This window comes from Thermobia domestica, chromosome 12 (assembly GCF_964235325.1).
Source record: "Thermobia domestica chromosome 12, izTheDome1.hap1.1, whole genome shotgun sequence".
Lineage (NCBI taxonomy): Eukaryota > Metazoa > Arthropoda > Insecta > Zygentoma > Lepismatidae > Thermobia > Thermobia domestica.
Genome location: NC_137465.1, coordinates 197,395,731 through 197,420,239, shown reverse-complemented (window position 1 = coordinate 197,420,239; position 24,509 = coordinate 197,395,731). Strand labels below are relative to the sequence as shown.

Here is a 24,509-nt window from a genome sequence, read left to right as displayed (position 1 = left end):
ATGCTGACCTTTTAAATTATTATTATTATTATTATTATTATTATTATTATTATTATTATTATTATTATTATTATTATTATTATTATTATTATTATTATTAGTCACCCCAAATTTTCTTCTCGGTGCATGTTATTGGTTGAGATTGTGATCAATTAAAAGTTCTAATTGTTTATATTTACCTTTTTTTAAAAAACTAATTTGCGATTACACGAAAACAATTATTAATGATCAATATAAATATTATTATGGACTGTTAATAGTAGCAAGCTTCATGTAAAGCTTGCTCTTATAAACTGTGTACATATTGCTTAGTTGCTAAATTATATTGTGCTTGAGGAGGTAGAATGATTAGCTGTATACAGTTTGCAGATGATATGACGCTTGTTGCACAATCTGAGAAGAAAATCAATAATATGTTAGAAAACTTGAGGAAGCAGGGGCGTCATTTCAGACTTTCCTTGAGGGGGGGCAAGAGTACCATCGACATTAAACTTTCACGTTTTGTACTAGTATATTACTAGACATCGATTAAAGTATATGTATTCTTCAAACCCTTGAGGGGGGCAATTGCCCCCTCCTGCCCTCCATAAATGACGCCCCTGTGAGGAAGGGCTGTGAAGAGTATGGGATGAAAATAAATGTTAGAAAAACAAAAGCTATGCTGATTGGAACGAAGGGGTCGGTGTCAAGTATAGAAGTAGAAAGGGAGAAAATAGAATAGGTGATAGTTCGATATCTAGATAGTATTATTAGTAATCATATGAAGTGTGAACGTGAAATGAGGGCAAGATACCTTTAGGAGGAAGAATATACTATTTTGTGGGACCTTGAATAAAGAGTTGAAAAAATGGCTCATAATGTGTTTCGTGTGAAGTATTGTGGTGTATGACTCAGAAACATGGATATTATGCAAAAATGGTAACAAACGACTGGAAGCTTTCGAAATATGGTTGTAGAAATCTCTAAGTTTTACGTCCCACGGTTATGCCGGATAGAATAAAGCAGACGAATGTGGGTGTAGAGAAGAATGGAGAGAATTAGCGGAAAACGAATGAGAGGGTGTTAGAAATGATACGGGAGAAAAGAACGATTTTAGATATTATTAAGAAGAGGTAGAGAAACTGGTCGGGACATTGGCTAAGAAGGAACTGTATCACGAGGAACGTTTTAAAGGGTATGGTGGCAGGAAGAGAGCGAAGGAGACTACAATTAATGGACGATATTAAAACAGAAAAATCGTATGTGAAGATGAAGAGATTAGCGTAAGACCATGAAGTATGGAAGCTTCTCAGCTGCTGCAAGAGACCTGCCAATAATGCCAGAATACCTATGATGATGATGACATGAAATAAATACTTGTTGATTTTATGTAAATAATTACAAACTTATTTATACTTATTTAATACAAACCTTGTCTTAACAATAAACAGCAAAACACATTCATGTTCACCATCATATCTAACCTGTTTAAAATAATGACAGCCAGGTAAGTAGGGAGCGAGCGTAGCGGGGCGACGATTGTTAGATCTAACTATTAGGAATAAGATTACTCACAGACCGAGATGATTTTATATTATAAGTAGATTATTATTCTTATATTTACTTTGACATTTAAAATAATCTATATCGTTCCCACTTTTACATAATAATAATAATAATAATAATAATAATAATAATAATAATAATAATAATAATAATAATAATAATAATAATAATAATAATAATTATTATTATTATTATTATTATTATTATTATTATTATTATTATTATTATTATTATTATTATTATTATTATTATTATTATTATTATTAGAAGAAGAAGAAGAAGAAGAAGAAGAAGAAGAAATATAAGTTAGAAAGGATGTTATAAAATAGAGGATCTGCCCATATGTATCTTCATCCTATTAAATCAATGAAGGAAAAAAACAAACAAGCATCGGGACGTCTAATTGGCTACACTCGTTTCCGCCATCGTCTGACTGGCTACTTTCGTTTCCACCATAATTGTTAGCTCAAAACTAGTGTAAAAAAACGTTTTTTTTCTGTGAAGTTTTTTTTTTCAATAAAACACCGTTATTTTTCATGTTTTTTTTTTTTTCAAATGTCTGTTTTCTTCTGGCAACTATTATTTATTGATTTATGTTGCAGATTATTGAAATAATCAACAGAACTTGAGTCGAAGCCCTCGTAACTTACAAATCTTTGTTTCTTTGTACCTATATACTAGCAAAATTGTGTGATTATTCCTTTCGGACCCAGGTCATTTTTGGAGTTTTCCTACATTTTCAGTTAGTGACTTATTGCTCAAAAACTGTTTATTCAATTGATATGGTTAAGGCCTTGTTTTTTAGAAAATGGATGTGACTATATTTTGGTGTAAGTTACATTGCAGTCTTACCAACGGGTGGGAAATTATTGAGGAAAATGTAGGGGTGAAAATTTACAAAAAAAATCCCTAACCGTATTTCAAAATTCTTTGTATCTAGCATCACTGCTGCCATATGGGTTCAAGTCACCTAAAAAAACTTCTTTGGTGTATTAACAAGGTACAGTGAAATCCTGAAGTCGCTGGCTTCCATTCAAAGAGAGAAACAAAAAATTCTCTTTCATCATACACATGAAATTTTGACACTGTTTACGCCTCAGTAGCAAAAATCAAGAGATATGCCGGGGCTACAGCTTCTCTAATTATCCCATTGAAACTTTTTATGCTGCGTTCTGTAGGCCAAAGAGGAAGCTTTCAGCTAGTGGTACGTTTGTTTTAATGTAGCCAGCAAGAGGGAAATAATAGACGGAAAAGGGAAATTTTCAATATTTTCACCTAAAATCTCGAATTAATTATTTTGGCTGGAAACACTGCGATCAGACAGATGAAAACTATCTGAAAATAAACCTTGGTACCCCAAGAATATATCCTACAAATATCGGCGATATCTAACAAAGTAAGCATGAAATTTTAAAAGAATATATATCATTCTAGTTCAGAAATTCACCATCTTGCCATTTACAGAACACGGTTTATTGTAAACCTCAACTGTACTTTCTCTAATTACTCGAGTGAAACTTTTTATGGTGCGCTGTGTAGGCTAAGGACGAGGATCTTAGACACTGGTACGTTTGTTCGAACGTAGCCAACATGAGGGAAATAATAGAGACAAAAATAGAATTTTTCAAAATTTCCACTTAAAATCTGGAATTAAAATTTTCTGTACCTGGCAACACTGCTATCAGACACACACACACACACAAACTATCTTAAAGTAAGCTTTGGTATCCCTCTAAATTCTACAAGTATTCTGATGATATCTAATAAAGTAAGCATGTCAATAAAAAACATCTCATTCTACCTAAAAAAAAAAAAAAAAGTTATCTTTCCACTTAGAGAACAAGGTCTACTGTAAACCTCAACTGTACTTCCCCTAATTATCCTATTAAAACTTTCTATAGTGCTTTGTGTAGGGCAAAGACGAGAATTTCAGATAGTGATAAGTTTGTTCCGATGTAGCGAACAAGTGGGAAATAATAGAGACAAAACAAATAATTTTCCCAAAATTTACCCCTAAAATCTGGAATTAATTTTTTTAAGTGGCAACACTGCAACCAGACAGACGCAAACTATCTTAAATTAAACATTGGTACACCACTAATATATTCTACAAATATTATGCCGATATTTAAGGAACAAAGCTTCTAATTACCAAAAAAATATATTACGGTAAACAGAAAAGTAGGGAAAAACTAGAAGAATCAAGGGTTAGAACCTAAATACGAATTTTCCGTGTGCCCCCTAATTACCCCATTGTAACGATCTGTACCCGCGTTTGTTCAGTAAGGACAAATGTTCGACTGGCGTAAGCTGACTTGCACTCGGACGTATAGATACGAATTTATAAACAAAAATTTCGAATTTGTTGTCCAAATTTAGGGAAATTTTAATTTACCTAATTGGCAACACTGCGCAAAAGCTCGTCCAATTGATGTGAACAATTAGGTATCTATCCGAGGTATCTACTTGGCAAGTTTTAAGGAGGTTTCTCTACAATGAAGGAAGCTACAGGGAAAAAAGAAGTAAAGGAAATTCGAAAATTCTCGAATTTTTGACTGGGCTGAAATTTGAGAAGGAAATTCGACCCCGAGAAGAAAAGGAAATTAATATGATAAACTATGGTCCAACCATATTTGGCAAAAATAATATCGCGATAACTTAATTAGTGTCCACACAGGAGTGGATTAAAAAAGTGACACACCCGTATGTGCCACTTTGGCCACCTGGGTCCGAAAGGGTTATTGTATGTATATACAATAACATATTCTCAAAAACAAGCAGCTTCATCCTGATTCCATTCACACAAATGTTTGGTGAGGGTCATGATTGGATTAATAAATGTACTTAATGAAGTTAGAAAAAATATAAAGAAATGTTAGTCGTTCACATCTATAGAATCCAAATTTTGATCCTGTTTCGTGGCAAACAGCAGTGCCGGCGCCAGGGGCGGATCCAGGAAGGAACGATCGGGGCGATCGCCTCTCCCAGAAGAGGAAACTTTCTTATTTTATATATATAAATAAAACTCATCCCAAAGTTTGGAGCCCTTAAAAGTAGCAGTATGACAACCCATCGCCCCCTCCCCAGAAGTCGGTCCTGGATCCGCCCCTGGCCGGCGCTACAGAGAGACCAGGATGGGCCACTCGCCACCCCAATATTTTTTCTCACCCCCTCTTCGCCCCCATATTTTCTATGTACAACCGGTGAACTGATCACGAACTGCTGCTGTAGAATTTGTCACTGAAATCTATATGACATTGAAAATCTTTGTTGTTCGTTGACATGATTACAGATATAGAAGCTACCTTTGTTCATTAACGCATTCTTTAATGCTGGTTCTGATTCCTAATTAATTATCTCGATGTTCATTTGTTCCACACAAGCATAAAGCTGTGCAATCAGAAATAAATTTGATTGGTAGCTCAGAATTAAATAATAATAATAATAATAATAATAATAATAATAATAATAATAATAATAATAATAATAATAATAATAATAATCAAAGCAAAATTAGTGTGGTTACCTCGCCTCCCCAAAATTGTTCTTACTTCCTCTCTTGCCCCCCAACTACTACGAGCCTAGCGCCGCCACTGGAAAACTACTGTCATTTTAGATGTTGTCACGAAGGGGTCAAGATTGTCTATGAACATAAGTATTCCACTTTTTAAAAAATAAAATAGTATAGTAACAGCAATTCATTACCAACAGTGTTTCTTTCAGAAAAATTCCGGGGGAGCACACTTAGTATTCGGAGGAGGCACATATTCGGAGGGGGCACATATTTTCACACGGTACTATTCTATTTCTTATTATATTATAGGTGTATTATTTTAGTCTCTTCCGTGGGGCACTCTAGGAGCTCCAAGGGGGAGCAGTGCCCCCCAAAAACGTCTGGAAGAAATACTGATTACAGTGATATTACCTCCACTGCCCTTCCCAAACAACGCCCTAGTGATAACGTAAGATTGTTAGTAGGTCATTGTCGTGTCTGAGATTTCCTTATACACGTGTAATTCAACCAACATTTTAATCACCTATCATTTGTATTTAACACCATTTCTCCACCAAGACCCAATCGTCTCTGCCGGTTGGGCAAATGTATTATTTCTTCCAATACATTCTGAAACGAATGAAAATTGTTGACAAGCAAAATACAGTCTACGAAACGAAACGTGAGCATGTGGCAGCAACAATCTTATGACAGCGAGTGCATCAGAAATTGCAAATTGTTAAGTTTGTCAAACTAGGACGACAAACTCTACGCTGATGTTGTCTGCAGGCAGATCGCTCAAGCGTACAATGAATGACCTCAAAGGTGTAGAGAGAGTCCGAGAGGAAGAGGAGAAAAAAAGTATTGAGTAAGATACGAATTATATGACGTGAACACAGAGAACCATCAGGGGAGGGAGGTAGGGACAGTGAAAGTAACACGGAAAGCAGTTCGCAATTTTTCCAATGTCAGTCACAGCTCAGGTATTCCCCTATAGTGTTCCCCTCTTCTCTGCTAGTTACTCGTATGGCACCTTTGGGTTATTGGCAACAATTTCACAGCTGAAGCTGCACTCGGGAAATAACTTGCAGCAATCTTAACAGCGGGATTCCTGTTTTCGATCTTCCAACTAATGTAAGACCAAGAACAGTTGGTGACACACCAATTCAGTAGTGATTTATTAAATACTTAACTTTGACACGTAATGACGAATTGGTGCCGGTTTCTAACTCAGTGCGTTGACTCCAAAACAATGTAAACATAATTTTTAAGTAAAAATTCAAGCTCAAAATTTTTAAAATTTTCACGAAAAAAGTTCTTGTGTCCGTGTGAATTTTGAGATTTCTTTTTTTTCTGCAACCATGAGTGATGTGGAAAAAGGTTTGACAATAGCAGATTACGTAGTGTTTATTGGACTGCTGGCATCTTCGTTATTTATTGGAGTATATTATGGTTTTTGTAAAAAACAAAATTCAAATGCGGACTATTTGGTTGGAGGAAGAAATATGCCGGTTTTTCCGACAGCTATGTCATTGCTTGCCAGCTATATATCAGCTATCTTAATACTAGGTGAGTGGCAAAATAATAAATTTACTTTCTTTACTAATTACGTTTTAGTTAAATCTAAGTTTTCGGATAGTAATGTTTTTTTTTTTTTTAAAAAAAATACACAATTAATAACTTTGCTGTGTTTTCTTCAATCTTCTAAGTGAAAAATAAGATATAATCATTTCAAAATAAACTCTCTGTGTGTATTACTTGCATTTAGAATCTTTGACAGTACATTTATCTCTGGATCACAATACAGTATTCGTTCATTGGTTCGTGCCCGTAGGTTTTCTTGGGATACCTCTGTTTCCTCCCACCTTATTGTTTCACTGATTCTTCGATCATTATACACTTGCCCTAATCACCCGTCTCCCTTAGCCTAAAAGACATATTTGTGGAATGTTAAACTAAAAGATTTCTTACACTGGTCGCAGAACAAGGATTTATGGTAGGAAAAACATAATGAGTAACAATGTTTCTCCGGCCGCTTCCGTAATTTTATCTTCATCATTGCATAACTATTTAAGTACCATGTACTTAATTTCTCATTATAGTCCGACGTTATTTTGTCTCTAGGGCATTTTTTTTTTTTTTTTTTAGCAGAATATGAAACTTGATTTTATCACATGTCTTTTCAGACATGAAGAAAGTGTCAGATTAAATCTTGTTTATTTTGATTGTAGTTTCGTGCCACAGCTATTGATCGATGCGAGACAAGATTTGAAGTTGTCTCGTCTCGAAAAACGTACTTCTCTTAGAAGAGTTCTGTCTCATCTCGTACGCATCGCTAAACACAACAGAAGCTAGTCGAGGCTGCTACGGAAATCCGAGATATATATATGGGATCATGCAAACGCAAAGACTTTTATTTTTCAACAAGAAATGATAGGTTAATTTGCATAAAATCAAGAAATTATGCTGAAATAGCCATGATTATGTAAGAGACATGAAAATGCATTAAAATTTTGCTCTGACAGTTGAAGGTTCATATGAAACGACTTTTTTGTTGTTATTATTATGACTTTCCATTTCTTCAGCCTGAATTTTGAAGTTCTTCAATTGGAATGCTCAGAAAAAGGAAATAAGAGCAGGCCCATTCACCAGCATTTTACACAAAATAAACGTTAATAATATTAAACGTTTAACTTGTCTTCATCAATCTTTAAATTGAAAAAAAATAGAGGTCTCGTTTAGTCTACTAGACGATAACATAATAAAAGATTCTAATATATGGAAATTATATATTTCTTGAGTGAACAAAATTAACGTTATGCCAAATATACGACTAGAGGAGCAAATTAGTCCGAAGTAGCAGGTGCAGTAAACATACGGTGTATCGTCATTAGGAGAGACTTCCTATTAGAGACTCATGATAGCAACATATTTTATGCGCAATGTAAATTAAATAATTTTACGAGTATAGAGATCCTATTCCAATACACAGAACATTACACCGATACTAGTAGACCCTAAATTTCTTGAATGTATTGCCATCTTGATTTCTTAACCCCTTGATTAAAACGGGAAATTTCCCACGTAGCATAATCGCTAACGATCTCGTCTTTGGTGTGACCTGTCCCGGGTTCGATTGCCGGTGCAGACTCTCGGTCGAAAAAGTGTAAACGCCTTTTCAGGAAAGCCGTCCTGAGTAAGGTTTTCCTCATTCAGACAAGGTAAATGCCGGGATGGTACTTAACATACAGGTCACGGGCTGATTCTATCCTTACTTTTCCTCGGATAGTGTGATCGCCAAGGGACTTCAAACCTCATGCATGACGTTCTAACATAACCTTAGATGTTGAAACGCCCACAAAGCTAAATCCTAATCCTGGGAGATTTTTTCTGTTTCCTTTAAAATATAGGGTGGCCCAAAATTAGGTATACAGTCCCGTACTGATCAGCTCACTGTATTTTATATAATTCAAACAGGTAGACTAGTTTCTTTATTGTTTGTTCTTATCGTCTTTTTACTTATAACTTAAACCCGGAACAGTCGAGGCAAATCAATCTATAAACTAGAATGTTATACTTGATCAATGCACGGGTGTATACCTATTTTGGGCCTCTCTAAACTCAAATTTTATGATCTAATTTTATTCGTTTCTTTTTGAAGTCTATTCGGGTGTCTAGGACTTTCTGAAAATTAATTTTTGCTATATAAAATTATAATAACTAACATAATTAAATTTAATTTAAATAAGTTTTAATATTAAATCTATATAATGTAAGTTTATTAAAAAACGAAGGGCATTTAACTAAACCTGAAGATAAATTAAAATTTCTGTCCATTTCAAAGAAGACAGGAAGATAGTTTCCCCCTTTGAGCTCTAGTAAAGACTATAAAGAGGATCCCATGAAGTTTATATTTATGGATGGATCTATGCTGGAAACTGTCGATATTATATATCTTATTCATGCTCCAAGTGTGAGGTTTTAACCTCATCAGTAGTTTTTGAGGTTTAACAAAAAAAATCTTAAGTATGAGGTAAACTGATGCCAGATAACAGTATTCTAAGCTTTGTACACTTAATAATACCCCAAATATCTGAGGTTTTAACCTCATTAATATTTTTAAGGTGTTATCAAAAATCTGTTATTTTTTAAAAAAAAAAAAAGTTTCTAACCTTAAAACAACTCAGCACATATTTCCATTTTTTCGTTAAATTCGCTGTTACCCTTTAAATTTAAACACATTGACTCCGTTAACGAACTTGGCTGAAATAATAGCTCTAGCTGTCTATTGAGGGACACAGAATTTTAAAAAATCGATGCTCTTGTTCGGCAGTTTTCGTATGGAATAACGGACGGACGGAAATCTCACTAGCGTGATCCAAATAAATTAATGAGCTGAAAAAATGATAAGGTGGGATAAGTAACGAATACAATTGAGACTTCTGACATAGTTGTTGAGGGCGGCACTGATGTATAACAATATAAATTTGTAATGCAGTGCAGCTGAATTACTCTGTGTAGATACTTTTAGGAAATATTTTTTTTTTATCACTTTTATATCCTTCTGTTTCCACATAGGCCTTAAAATCATATTTTAAAAAATCGTACTCATTATATACCCTTTGTATTTTAAAGAAAATATTATGCTGAAGTAAGCATGATTATATAAGAGAAATGGAAATTCATTAAAATACTGCTCTGACAGTTGAAGGTTCATATAAAATGACTTTTATTTCCCATTATCTCAGCCTTTGAAATTCTTCAATTGGAATGCCGTAAATCTTTCGTACGAGTTGCTGTGAAAGATTGGGATGGAAGCGAAAGGAAAACTTACAAGTATTTTGCAACAAATGCTGAGAATAATCCTTTCTTGGGAAAGCGGAAATTGAAAGTTCCACTTTTAGTGTGTTATGTTTTGAATTATTTTTGACCTTACTCCAATACCAGCATGTAAACAGGTTTTTATAAAGCATAAAATTTTAACATTAACTTACCTTTACACTTTAAAAATATAGGTGTTTTATTTAATGTGTGAAATAAAAATCTGTTTCTAGCCAACAATAAGATTTATGATTCCAAAATAGAAGCTAGATATGTCAAAGTTACTCCGATATACTGTAAATACGAGTATAAACATTCTTCAACCAAACATACAGTAAATTTTATCAATGGACTATTCATTGGTTCTAGTAGCCAGGAGTGTACTTTCAGTGAACGAGGTCCCGGATTCGATTCCCGATGGGAGAGAATACAACGCACTACAATGATGTTGACCCTGCTTTTCGTAGATCTCGTACTATACTTACGTATTTTTCTGGCTCCTAAGAAAAAAACGTAAATACAGATAATCAATGTATTCAGTTATATCTTTTAGGGTGAAAACTATCGTTAATGTAAATGGTTTTGTGTCCATTCGATCAATTTGTAACTGTGACAAATATGTAAGTTTATATACTTAGATTACCCTTCGGCTAACTGGGGACTTCGTCCCAAGACTAGTGATGAGCGCAAGAGTCTTGGTCTTGCAGTTTTTGCAAGAGTCTTGCATGCAAGACCAAGACCAAGACCAAGACCAAGACCAGGAATCCCGATGCAAGACCAAGACCAAGACCAAGGGGTGCAAGACCAAGACCATACCTGCAAGACCAAGACCAAGACCAAGACTCTTGCGCAAGAGTCTTGCACAAGTACTGGCTCAGTAGTAGTGTTCCCCTTTGGTGCTGGGATCCCTAGTTTGATCCCAACTTGCACCATGTGAGCTTTTTTGGTGGATAGAGACCATGTGTGTAGGTTTTCTCGGGGTTTTCCTGTTTCCTTCTACTTTCTTCATTCTACCATTTCATTCATTTCTCATCATCACCATCTCTCTTAGTCTCGGTGCATAATCGTGGCATGTAAAACTAGACACTACATCATTTCAAAACGTATTAGTGGTGTTCTTCTTCTAAAACTAAAGAGAAATGTAGTATTGAACATCGGTAACTCCGTACATCATAGGTGCCGACTAGATGGTTATGGCCTTGGCAAATAGGATCAAGCATCCGTTAGAAATTTTTAATGTGTGTTCAAAAACTTAATATCTAAATAACATTTTCATTACATTGACAAAAACTTGTGTATGTGACCAGGGTCATGAGGTAGGGAGGAGCGAGCGGGGCGATCGCCCCGGGCGCCGAAGTAAGGGGGCGAAAAATTAGGGAGAATAAAGGGAAAAGATAAAAAAAATACTTGGAATATATATATGGGGGCGCCGTCATATGCTCTCGCCCGGGGCGCTGAGTTTCCACTGCACGGCCCTGTATGTGACCGCGAGTTTTGTTTCTTGGACGGGTGCTTATACGTTGAATAATTGTTTATCAATATAACTTTTAGCCTCCTCAGGTATATGGCACACGAGGATTGAGCGATATAATATTATATAACAATAAATAATCCATATTCACAAGTGAGAGTGGTTTTGTACAGTATTTCAAATAACTTGAAGTTTGATGCTGTGTTTTTGTATTTCTAATATAGGTCAAAAGTATTTGTATAAGTTGAGTTTACACAAAAGACATGGACAGTCGAGTCGTTTACAGTTTTTACTCAAGTTATACTAAAATATTAAGAAGTTTGATTATAATCGTTATTATTTCAATTTCTCTCTTTTTTTTTTTTGGGGGGGGGGGAGGCCAATATTGCTAACATATCATCATCATAGCTATTCTGCCATTATTGGCAGGACACTTGTTGCAACTCAGAAAATTCGATATACGGGGTCCTCAGCTACTCTCTTCGTCTTGACGTAGCAATTTTCTGTTTTAATATCTTCCTTCAACTAGAGTCTCCTTTGCGCCCTCCCTCTCTTTCCTTCCATCATATTCTCTAGCGTGTCCCTCATAATAAAGTTCCTCCTCAGCCAATGTCCCAACCAGTTACTTTTCCTCCTCTTAATTACATCTAAAATTCTTTTCTCCCCTATTGCTACTATTTCTAACACCTTCTCATTTGTTTCCCGTTCAACCCAGCTAATTGTCTCCTTTTATCGAAAGCCTCCAATATTTTTTTCCCATCGATTTTGCGTAATGTCCGTGTTTCTGTTCCATAGAGTACATATTGGAATCAGTAAAATAAAATCTCAATATTTAATTGGAAGTTTGTTCAATACAAAGATTAGCTAATCTTAGTTGAAAATTAAAAAAATATATATATCTGACGCCTTTAGAGTGTAAAAATAATTTAGCAATTTGTGGTATTTCAGTAGTCTGTCCCGTTTTGATATTCTTTCATGCGTCTCCCCAACCAGTAGAGTATTGAATCTATTTAAAAATATAAAAGGATTACGAAACGTTGTAATTTATCTTATAAGTAGTGAAGCGTGGGGACCCATTGAAAAGAAAATAAAGGTTATCACCCATGTTGTATACTATCATCATACTTACACGAAGGTAAACTATATTTTATTTAGAAACATACAATGTATTTCCGTTGCTATTGGCGCATTGTAGAATTTATCCAGAGTAAAATTTATGTATGAAAAGCATAAAATTTCTTAAAAGCAAGACTTGCAAGACTCTTGCAGCAAGACCAAGACCAAGACCAAGACTGGGTGTGCAAGAACAAGACCAAGACCAAGACCAAAGGTTCCAGTGCAAGACCAAGACCAAGACTGGACGTGCAAGACCAAGACCAAGACCAAGACCACCCGGGTCTTGGTCTTGGTCTTGCATTTGCTCATCACTACCCAAGACCTACGACCTCGCACCTCTCATATTCCTAACATGTGTCTAATCTTATGGGATTTCAAGATATCGCCATCTTATTGTAACAAATTGCAATCCTCCATCCTTTTTTCTTCCCATCTTTTTCTTCCCTTCTAAGAAAAAAACATTTAAAAAACACCGAAACACTTCTTTAATTAACTATGTATAACCTTAAGGGATTTCGAGATGTCATCTTATTTTAACAAATACAACCTCCATGTTTCTTTCTTCCCTTCAAAAGAAAACATTAAAAAATATTGAAACACGTCTTTCATTATTTTAAATTAAAAGACTAAATACCAGTTTCTATGTCTTTAATCTTAACGGATTTCGAGATTTTGCCATGTTATGAACAACCGCAACCTCCACTCTTTTCTGTCTTTTAATTCCCTTCTATGGAAAATATATTTTTAAAAAACGAGAAACATGTCTAATTATTTTTAATGAGAAACCTATATACTGAATTTCACGGCTCTAACCTTAAAAGATTTCAAGATAATTTCATTCTGTTATACTAATTGTAGTATCGTTCTTTTTTTTAACTTTCCGCTTTATTTCTTTCCTTTTAGGGAAAATATCACAAAGCAGTGAAACACGTGTCTAATCATTTTAAATAGGAAAACTATATATCATTTTTTTGTATCTAACCTTCCGAGATTTCTAGATATTCACATTTTACTATAATAATTGCCACCCCTATTTCCTCTTTCTATGTCAAATTTCCAAAAATCCTTCCTTAGTAGTAACCTTCGCCCAATTCTATGCACTGTCAAAATTTCAAGCTTCTATCTTAAGCGCAGTCCAGTCAGGAGTTCTCTTATATGGAGAGAGATTAATAATGCATCTATGTACTTAGCTTTATTTTCAAGTGACTCAGTGACGCAGGTTAATTAAAACAGTCTTTGAAGTAAACAGAAACAATGAAATGAATATACGGATGACCGAGTTTATCTAGCTTGTAATAATGTCACTAGAATTTCAACTAAAATAACAAAATTTCTTTGGGACTGCGGTGGCTCAGTGGTAAAGCATTCACTTCTGGTGCTTGGGATCCCTGGTTCGATCCCTATTCGCGTCAAGTGAACTTTCTGGTGGACAAACACCGTGTGCGTGGGTTTCCTCGAGGTTATCCCGTTTCCTCCAACTTTCTTCATTTCACTTAATTCTCATCACCACCGTCTCCTTTAGCCTAACCGGCATAATCGTGGGACGTGAAACTGAAAAAAATATTTGTTATTTACAACGAAAATGTATTATACTTGTATGATCTGTCTCCTTCGTAAGTATTATCAATTTGTAGTTACCTTAAGACAGAGATCATGTAAAGGCTTTAAGTTGTAATATCTTCGGTATATTGTGTATAGACTAAGTGAAATACCTGTTCTTCCCACGGAAGAATTTTTTTTTTTTTTTAATATTTTAAAAATGGATTTCAAGTCTATTTTTCTCCTTAGAATACGTATTTAAATCGTAATATATATAATATATAATGCCAACTGCACTCAAAATGTTCAAAAATTAATTTGAAACGTTGCTGTCGTCGTTATTCATTATGAAATACTTAAATTTCCTCCCTCCCCCTCCCCCTTTGGATATACATTTCAATCAAAGCATAGTAACAAAAGTTCAGGTGTTGACTATGTTCAAAAATATGCATTTTAAACTTTTGAACCGTTTATTCATTTTTTCCCACCCATTTTACTATGAATAGAAAATGAAAAAAAAAAATCTCCCTTCACTCCTTAGGAGTGTTTCTTCCAGACCTGTTCTTGGGTCACTGCTACCACGGAGCTCTGAGAGTGCTCCCTTCCGGAGGAGACCAAAATAATAAGTACATAGAATAATATTTCAAACCAAAACCGTGAAAATAATATGTGCCCCTCCAAATATTAAGTATGCCCCCCGATATACTTTTTCTGAAAGAAACACTGCTCCTTAGAAGCGGAATTCTCGAAAATGCTAGAACGTATATTCAGATATTTTACATGAGTTTCTATCCCGAATAGTCTATGGCATAAATTTTGAAACTGTAAAAAGTAACTGTATCAAAGTAACATGATAAATCTTAGATCAAGGTAAATTCCAAAATTCTTTTCAAATGGTTCAATGATGTAGAGTTGCAAGCAGAAAAAAAATGTATGTATGTAGGTGCGGATCCAAGGGGGGCTATAGCCCCCCTTGACGCTCAGGTATACACTTGATAAAATGGGCTTCAATCCTGCTTTACACTGGATAAAGCGCCAAACTATGGTTCAGCCCCTCCTTTGATCATATCCTAGATCCGCCACTGTATGTATATATGTATGTACACTCATGTCCAAAATTATTATTGCATGTCTATAAATACGCTGTTGTAGGAATATAATCTGATAACGAATTCGCCCGGTATTTCTTGTAATGTTAGTATGTATATAATCGGCAAAGATATGTATGTGGCAAATATCATGTCAAAAGAGCAATAAATAAGAACAATAAAACGAAAATAAAACTTTCTTGTCCATTTAGCAACGTTTTGTTTTACTTATTCTAATTTTCGTATTTATAATTCTTTCCCTATGAAATTTACCACAAATATACACTTTTCGATTATACACATAGTATTAGTATTAAAAGTACCCTGCAAAATCATTATCAAATTATATTCTTACAAGAAGACCGTTATAGATATGCGACAATCATTTTGGACATGAGTGTACGTATGTATGTGTGAGTGGGTGTATTCGGGAGGAATGAGACTCCGGGTCCTGATATCTACGGTCCCCACTCTTGTCTTCCGGTCTGTGAAATAAGAATAAAATATTCATTTACCAGCTGGTGCCTAGTACTCATATAGATTAATGGTACTATTTATGTATTTAAATAACAGGACAAAGTAAGCGAAAAAAAACTAAAACCGAATGCAATGAGTCAATTAACTGTTCAGGTTCTCGACCTTCACTTAACTAAACACATTAGTAACATAGATATAAATAGATTTTAGCAATAATAATTAGAAACTATGACTTCCGTGTTATTTTTACAGTTTATAATTTTAAAAGTATATAAGAATTTAAAATTCTAACACTATTACGTTAAAGTTACATATATTTAGAAAAGAATGATATATATATATATATAGCAATATTCTGTTTGATAGAGTCTCCAAATAAAGTAAACAGAGTATTAATCCGTTATCTTTTATTGTAAAAAGAATTGTCTTATAAAAATTGCATCCTTTTTGGTGGACAAACCCTCTATGCATGATTTCTAGGGTGCTTCCGTTTTCTCCCACCTTCTTCATTTCACCATTTCTTTCCTTATTATCATCACCATCTCCCTTGACCTCAGACCATAATAGTAAACGTTAAACTAAAAAAAAAAAAAAAAAGAAGAAGAAGAAGAATTGGTTTCTATGTAACATTATAAACTTTATTTTGTGTTATTTGTAGCTAAGTGGTCAGCTTGCATTCCTTGGGTTCCACTAGTCCCGGTCGGAATATACAGTACAACAGTCTTCAGTGTTAACCCAGAGCCATAAGGTAGAAGCCAGAAGCTATGCGAATACGATTTGATTGATCGTTTCTTGGCTAGAAAGCGAGACTTAACGGGAATAACCTTACCACATGTTATCCAATCAGCGAGAATTTAGCCATTTCACCCAGCAGAAACATATGTCAAACTTCCTCAAAGCTAAGGAGTTTCTCCTAGTACATCTTATTTTATGGGCTAAATTCATAGCTTGTTATTATATTTACCAGTGACAGAATTTGTTTATCCCCTGGAAAAATGAGGAAGAATTCTTCCCTAAACTCATCCCAGCATTTAACTAAATGAAAATACTTACTAAGCGAGCCATATCCCATAGCTCTTCAGGAGTATGATTTATAATAGTTTAAAATTTAACTTTATATGTAAGAGAATTCTTCTTTCTAGAAGTTTGATATTTCAAATATATCTATTACCAAACTTAACACGATGGAAGGAGTTACGATCCCTTAATAGTACAAATTTCATCTCTAGTGCAAGAGGTGCCTGGTTCGATCTCACACCACGTAAGTTTGTGATAGACAACATGGTTTCTGTTGGTTTTCTTGGGGTTCTCTCGGTACCTCCTGTCTTGTCATTTCACCAATTCTTTCAGATTTATTCAGTTTCATTCATTCGTCGCTTTTAGCCTTTTTTCTTTTTTTAAAAAAAATCATAATCGTGGGGTGTTAAATTAACAATTTTGCACGTGATGGATCAGTATTAGAAATTTTAACTTCACGTTTCTTTTGACAAATGGAAAAACAAATAATTATTTAGAAGGAAAAGGTGATGAGGTGTTGAAGGAAAAAAAAAAAGAAGAAGAAATCTACAGAAGATGATTCTTGGGTGTTGGTGCAGAGAGTCACAAAACTCAATTTTGATTTTGAAGTATTACTGAAAAGAGAAAACAAATTCTGTACGCGCGTGTATAGGGGCAAAATTAAAATTCGAACTTGTACCGATGTTATAAACTTGCATATTTTGAGATATCTCAAGGAATCATCAATATGCTGAGACTTTCAACTCAATCATTCCCCAAAACTTTTTTTTTTTTTTTTTTTTAACTTAACACCTGTACAAGCACCCAGAAACTAGAAAATAAGAATAATTTTATATTTATAGATAGAGGGTAGGAAACCGATTGCAACAATGCTAGGAAAAAAAGAAGAAAATATTTTGAGTTGCAAGAAACATTCTAAAACTATAAAATATGGATAGAAAGCAGAAGATTGTAATAATAAAAATGTAAATGGTCTCAGTCTGTCCGTAACGCCAAACCTAATAATAAACAGTCTCAATAATAGTTGGGAGCACGGTGGCTCCGTGATAGAACACTTACCTCTGTTGCGTGGAATTCCTGGTTCGACCCCTGGCCGAGTAAGTTTGTGGTGGACAATATCGTGGCCGTTGGTTTCTTCGGGGGTACTCTCCTTTGCCCCCAAATTTTCATTCCATGAATTCTTCCATCATCATTCACTTGCCTTAACCATTCGTCTCCCTTAGCCTAAAGGACATAAAATCGAAGGACGTTAAATTGGAAGATCTCATTTCGATAATAGATGTCGCTGTATGCGCTATAGTTTGCCTATAAATGTAAACAATTAGAACTTATAATTGAGCACAATTTTAACTCATATTGAACAGGGGGTCGAAGGCTCGGGCGGAACCCGGAAGTCGGTACATATTTTAGCTTATTCCCTTCACTACTGCGCAATGAAACGTTACATATTATAAATATTGTACTATAAGATAGACTTATGTTTCAGCTACAACACAGGGCACTTATTTATTTGCTTGTGTCTTCTGATATCGAAAAAGGTAGCAAATAAAAGAAAAATATTCGATTCGTTTCACAATGAGCACACAAGATGGCACTTGCTGTTATATCTTACTAGAAATGCTCATTTTTATGAAATGTTTATTTGTATATGTAAAGTGTGTTAAAGTAATAATCTTATTATAAAATAAATATGTTGTTTGACCGTTTCTCGTGTTATGTTTCACATTTTATTTAAATATTAATTTACATTTAAGGAAATAGATTTTCAGAAGAAACTTGCGCAGAACGCCATAATGCGTTCTTGCCAAAATTTGTACGTTTAATTCCTGGATTCTAGCATTGCAGTTCGAGAAGTGAAACTTAGCTGTGAATTCCGATAAGGGTCTAAAATTAATTTCTCCATTAAGTATCCAAGCAGAATTCCATGATAACTTCCTTTATTCTCTGGCATAAGTAAACACTGGACACTATCTGACAACGCCACACTTTACAAGCAGCATTTACCATAGCACCGAGATCACCTGGTGATCCACCATGCAAAGGGTGAGGAGGGTTACAAGGATTTAACCCCCTTCTATAAGAACATATAAATTTATCATATTAAGCTATGAAGAAAAAATCTCATAGGTACTGGAGAAATGTGTACTTCAGCAGTTATGCCTTTCCCTTTATAAGCTTCTGTGTACACCAATGTGAAGAAGTTACAGCAATGTATTGTTCTGATATCAAATGGAAGAAGTAATTGCGGGTATACTAACCGCATGCCCAACACAGCTCGTTGTGAGCTAATGTTTATATTCTATACAAAAGATATTACATTTTTCTAAAATCCTAAAATAAAAATCCTAAAACCCTAAGAGTGTCTGATGAAGGATATGTTAGATATCCGAAACCGTAACACATTGCAGTTTAAAATACAGTGTGTGTTGAAGCTTTGGTCAGTGTTGCTTTTGTTACAATATTCAATCCAAAGCCATGGATAGTATTGTTAAAGAATTTTATGGCCATAATTAAAATATATAATAATGACAGCAAAATCATGTGTTAATACGTACGTGAAAGATTGGTTTATACTCAATTTTACCATACATTCTGCTACCAGGAAGAACCTTTCTACCTTAACCGCAAAAGAAACGATTAGAAAGTTTAGGTGTACCGATAAAATAGGTTAAACTTATTGTTTTCTTTCTTAACGTTTGCATTATCCGAAAGAAATATAAATTGGTTTGTATATAAAAAAACAAATTAAACTGAATGAGAAACGAAAAACACATGGCAACAAAAAATAGAGTGACTAATTTTTGTTCTTAGGGTAGCTGTTACGAAGATAAATGCAACCAATGTGATGCATGAATTTTCTCTTTCACCAACGTAAGACCAGTTTTGTTGATGCGGTTTTGTCCCGCAATTTTCTCAGAATACAGGTTAATAATGGAAGGTGGTTTTCAGTGGCAAGTTGAAAACTTTTCCTCGTTCAATTGAAGCCGCCCTCCAATGCTAAACACGCTTTGCACCTATTGTCTAGACATAAAGAGGTGACACGTTTTAAAGAGGTGTCGGCTAGTGATGACAGTTCTCGTCTCGCAATTAGGAGGTTTCGATTTCGAGTCCGATGGCTAGCCACTCTAGCTGAAGTGTTTCAGGGGTTTTCGTCAGTTCCATCAAGCGAGTACTACTAGGATAATATCTTTAAACTAAATACAGAACATCAACGATTATCTCTTACTTATTTTCCTAATTTTATCTTTCATTTGTTTATTATTTCCGTGTAAAATGAACTGGAAAGCTGTGTCTGGACGTAGGTTAAACAAGTAAATACGGTACTTTTTTTTTTTTAATGTATTTATTAGCAACGTTCCAGATGCAACTAGATACAGTATAATCCCTATTTTACGTTCATGCGTTTAACGAAAGATTAATTTCGTCCCGAAAGAATAACACTATACAGTGGGTCGACTAGATACCAGAGTTGTCAACCTCAGAGAACAAAATTATCGATTTTCGGTTTTAAAATTATCGTATATTACAAAAAATTATCTTATATTAGTTATCTATGCCATAATTGTAAAACGAAAATATATTACTAATAATAGCAATACTATATAATAGACTCATCTAGTAATCTTTAGTTTCGAATTCCAAATTGGCGTCACTGTTTTCAGCATTTTTATAAAAATCCTAATTCACACTACTCTGAACAACATTTTCACCCTATCGTAAACGTAATTGAATCTAGAGAATGGATCCGGGTTGCCATTTGCCAATTCTCAATTCGTTATTGATTTATTTTTTAGCGTTAATGACTGTTAAAAACTTCAGTGTATGTGTTTTATAATTATTTAATACATCTACAATTTATTTGCGCGTTCAAAAACTGAAAAAAAAAGTATGCGTTCTAAAATTATCGTATACTCACGTATTATCGCAAGAACATTATCGTATTTAGCATTAAGATCTAAATTATCGTATGGTTGGCAAGCCTGCTACATGCGTATCCCTCGTTTTGCGGTCAATTCAGTTTACGAACAAGTCTCATGAACAATTTTCCCTCGGCTTACGAAACAATATTTTGGAAATAGGAGCCTGTACCGACAATTACACACTCCTAGGAGTGTTGTTGCGCATTTGCCATAAACATTATTTGTCTTTTTTTTTCTTCTTTTTGCTGTGTAGCCCTCATACGGTACTCTTTTGTATACTTATTATCTTTCAAAACAATACACTACTTCTCTAAGGCTTCGATTGATTGGTTCGTTTGGAGTTGAAAGTCCTTTTGAGCACTGAAATTATATGAGACACCAAATTCGTGTAGTCCGTCAAGTAGGGTTGCCAACTGTTTGGTATTTTACCGGACAGTTCGGTTTTTCATCTCCTTGTTCGGATCCGGTACGACCTCCAAACCGGACGTTAAATGTCCGGTAATTTTTCCTCTTAATAGTCCTATTGTCTATTCTACTCAAATTATTTTGAGTGTCGAAAAGAATCGTTTGCCGGTGAATATGATTAAAGCAGATATAATTCACTTTGATATCGACCTGTCGTGCGCGGAATTTCTGAGCCAGGAAAATTTACTGAAGTTATCAAGACTGCTAAAGGTCAACAAAAGTACATTTTCAAGAGCGCAGCTAGCAATGTTTCACCCTCAGCTACATCTTCCAATTAAATAATGCATCCAGATCCAGCAAAAGTGTGCTAACATTATTAAACATTAACAGCCCCAGCGAAGCTGGCAAGACTTATTTTTCAAGTATATTTTGTGCATGCCAGAATTCTATTAACAATTATATTTGCTTTTCTGTTTTGAATACGATATATTATTAATGGTTGACTACATAAATTAAATGTACCGACTCAACGAACTGGAATATAAATACGTTTGATAAATGTTTCAAAAGTATGTAACTAAAGTTATTAAATATGAACTCCGGATCACTTAATTTTATGTGAAGTCGCGCTGTTCACATTTTTGACAAGTGGTGATGTCACAATTATAAGAGTATACGTACTCCACTAGAATATCCCGCTTTTCAAAAGTTGGCAACCCTAGTTTCAAGTGGATTTCTTGTTACTCAATAAAACTTAATTTACAGACTTTTTTGTCCGAGTCATCCGAAGTCTGTAACATCAAGCTCCAAATTAACGAACGGCATCTGTACTGAGAAAATCATTTATGAAATTTAAAATTTATTTTTAAAATACGTCAACTTGCTTAGGTTTCAATTTACCTATTTGTCTTTGATACACCTTGCTACTAAAAAATACAAAATAGTTTCGCTACAATAGGCTACAGTTATACAACCTTATTAAAATCTTACAATGACAGATATTTCAATACTGACCCTCAAAAAAGAAAATTCTGTAAGAATGAGTTTGTTAAGTTTTTTTTTCATTTTTTAAAACTGCATTGTTTCTTAGATTCCAAGCTTCAATGTTATTTTATGTTACTGTGAAAACTGTTCCCAAGCAGAACAATATCTTTAGAAATGAACATGATATGAAATTACGAGCACTGAGATAAAAATTAATTTGTCGTTAGATAAGTCAAGAACAAGAAAAGGTTGAAGTACACAGGTCGTAACTTGATGAATGAAGCCAGAATGATCATTTAAAGGAATAAAATGAGTTTAGATAATATTAAGGTCTCTATAGTAATTGGAAAATTGCCCTTGAGATGTTTGTTTCTGCAAAATATATGTCTTAACCAGAAATAGTATTAAATATATAAGTGGTCGTATTCGAAAGAGCTATATAAAAAAAGTGTAACAGATACTGTAAATAATGCATGAAGATATACAGAATCTGTCCAACTTTCAGACGCACAAATGTTTGATGTGACTCCTTTCGGCACACGACGCATCCCTACTAATGGCTGTAAATGCAGCTGCAATGTGATTCTAGAGGTCAGCCAAAGTTGGTAGAGGAAGCAATTACGCTGTGTCTTTCACATGACCCAAAAGGAAACAATGACAAACTTTTAGATCAGGAGATCTAAAAGGCCATGTGAAAAGCACTAACGTAAGTCATCATTCAGCACATCGCCTAGCCCAACGGTGTGGAAGTTCTTCGAGCACAGTTCTTTCTGTGCTTTTTAAGTGTATTGTACCTTTAGAGAGACAACCAGATACCTTAAACTGTCGATACAATCTCAGAATGCTTTGGTGGATGGGCGCTGCAGTTGAAACTGTCTGCGAAATGAGCACTGTACAGTAACAACGGAAAAACACTTCTTATATTTCAAAACACAGCATGCTTTGTCCTGCACAGATATAATTAAAAAAAAAAAAAAAAACAGGTCTGTGTACCCATATATTTCCACGAGGCCACATAACGAATATGACAAATTAGATTTTCAATGCGTTCTTTCGTTTCATTTACTATTAGCACAAACGTATTGTATTAATAGTGTCGACATATTTCACTGTGAAGCCCGGTGGATCATTTATACTCACCACGTATACGCAGTGATTAAAATACAATCATTTACGCGTACTATTTCATAAATTCGTTGAAGTTGATTGTCCCTTTAATGTCTCCGAGATGTCACCTTTATAAATATTCCTCCACGCCATAGTAAAAAGTCTCACATGAAACGTTATCTCTTATGTATTATCGGATTACAGCAGGGATGCAAGTAACCACTCGCCCGCTCGCCCGGGGCGAGTGGTTCATCAGGGCGGGCGAGTATTCAATATCATACCGAAGGCAAGTAAATGATTTCTGTTGTGGGGTGAGGGCTAGTAGCTTTTTTCTTGGGCGAGTAAAATTTTGTTGCTTATTTGCATCCCTGTATTAGTGTGTTTTCTTTCATTTTCGTAAATTAAAAAGTGAACTTATATAGTTCTTAATTTGTTTACAACATTAGTTACATACTGTGTGTGTGTGTGAATAGTAGAAATATGTGCATGACTGTTAGATGTCGTAAGTCACCCTGTCACCCTTAGCCCGGCCCAATACTGAACAGGGGAATTTCGGCAAAGCCGACGTAGAGGGAGGCAGAAAGAGAGGACGGAGAGAGAGAGAGAGAGAGGCTTTAGTGTATTGGCTGTATGTCTCAAAACACGTGGTTCTTGTAGGACGTGCTCGAGTGAATATGCCGTACGAATCTTCGCTGCAGTTCTCACAGTATTGAAGCACGGATCGGCTGTCCTGTCTTCTGGTCGATATACGGCCGGCCTTAGGAGAAGACAAATAGCAATGGTACAAGTGCTAGTTTAACAGTGTATTTTATTTTTACATACCGTATACATTACATAAATAAACAAACAATCCCAACAGAATAAAATCATCAAATTATTATCGACGATGAACAACATACGTTTTAGCGCAGTAAAAATTTATTTTTCTGGATTTTCTCGGAATCGACGCATCAGAATTTATCTTCAATCATGTCATTTTGTTTACTTCGATCGGATCTATGTATTGACGTATGTCTTGTCTTTGTACAATATTATAGTTAAACACAAACTTGAATAGTTAATTAATTATATTTTGGGCTATATCTTTATTAAACCATATTGTGTGCTGTTATCTTGCTAGTAATTAACCACTGGCATTACAGCCCTTATTAGCCTTAGCCGCTTCAACGCCATTTATTAGCGACCAGTCTAGCAACGAACAAGTATATCTCCCTGTCTGTAACAAGTATATCAAGAGCTTTCTAGACCTAGTGATCGTCATGTGACTCCCCAGTTTGCCTCACGACGCTGGATGAACTCCGAAAATTGGGACCACGTGGACGTGGGTCCAACACTCTAACCATTAGACTACTGTGTCTCCTTTTCTCTTGCTATATCAGAGCGGAAAATGTATCTTTGAGTGCCTCACGACGCTGGATGAACTCCGAAAATTGGGAACACGTGGACGTGGGTCCAACACTCTAACCATTAGACTACTGTGTCTCCTTTTCTCTTGCTATATCAGAGCGGAAAATGTATCTTTGAGT

The 24,509-nt window shown here is 34.9% G+C and overlaps 1 protein-coding gene across 1 annotated transcript in view; it reads left to right on the top strand.

The window, feature by feature from the left end:
* Positions 1 to 6,022: 6,022 nt before the first annotated feature.
* Positions 6,023 to 24,509, top strand: part of LOC145666921 (sodium-coupled monocarboxylate transporter 1-like) — a 108,536-nt gene continuing 90,049 nt past the window's right edge. The window contains exon 1 of the mRNA XM_081734521.1: positions 6,023 to 6,607. Coding sequence (XP_081590647.1) covers positions 6,400 to 6,607 — 208 coding nt within the window. The 5' untranslated portion in view covers positions 6,023 to 6,399. The remainder of the gene's footprint in view (positions 6,608 to 24,509) is intronic.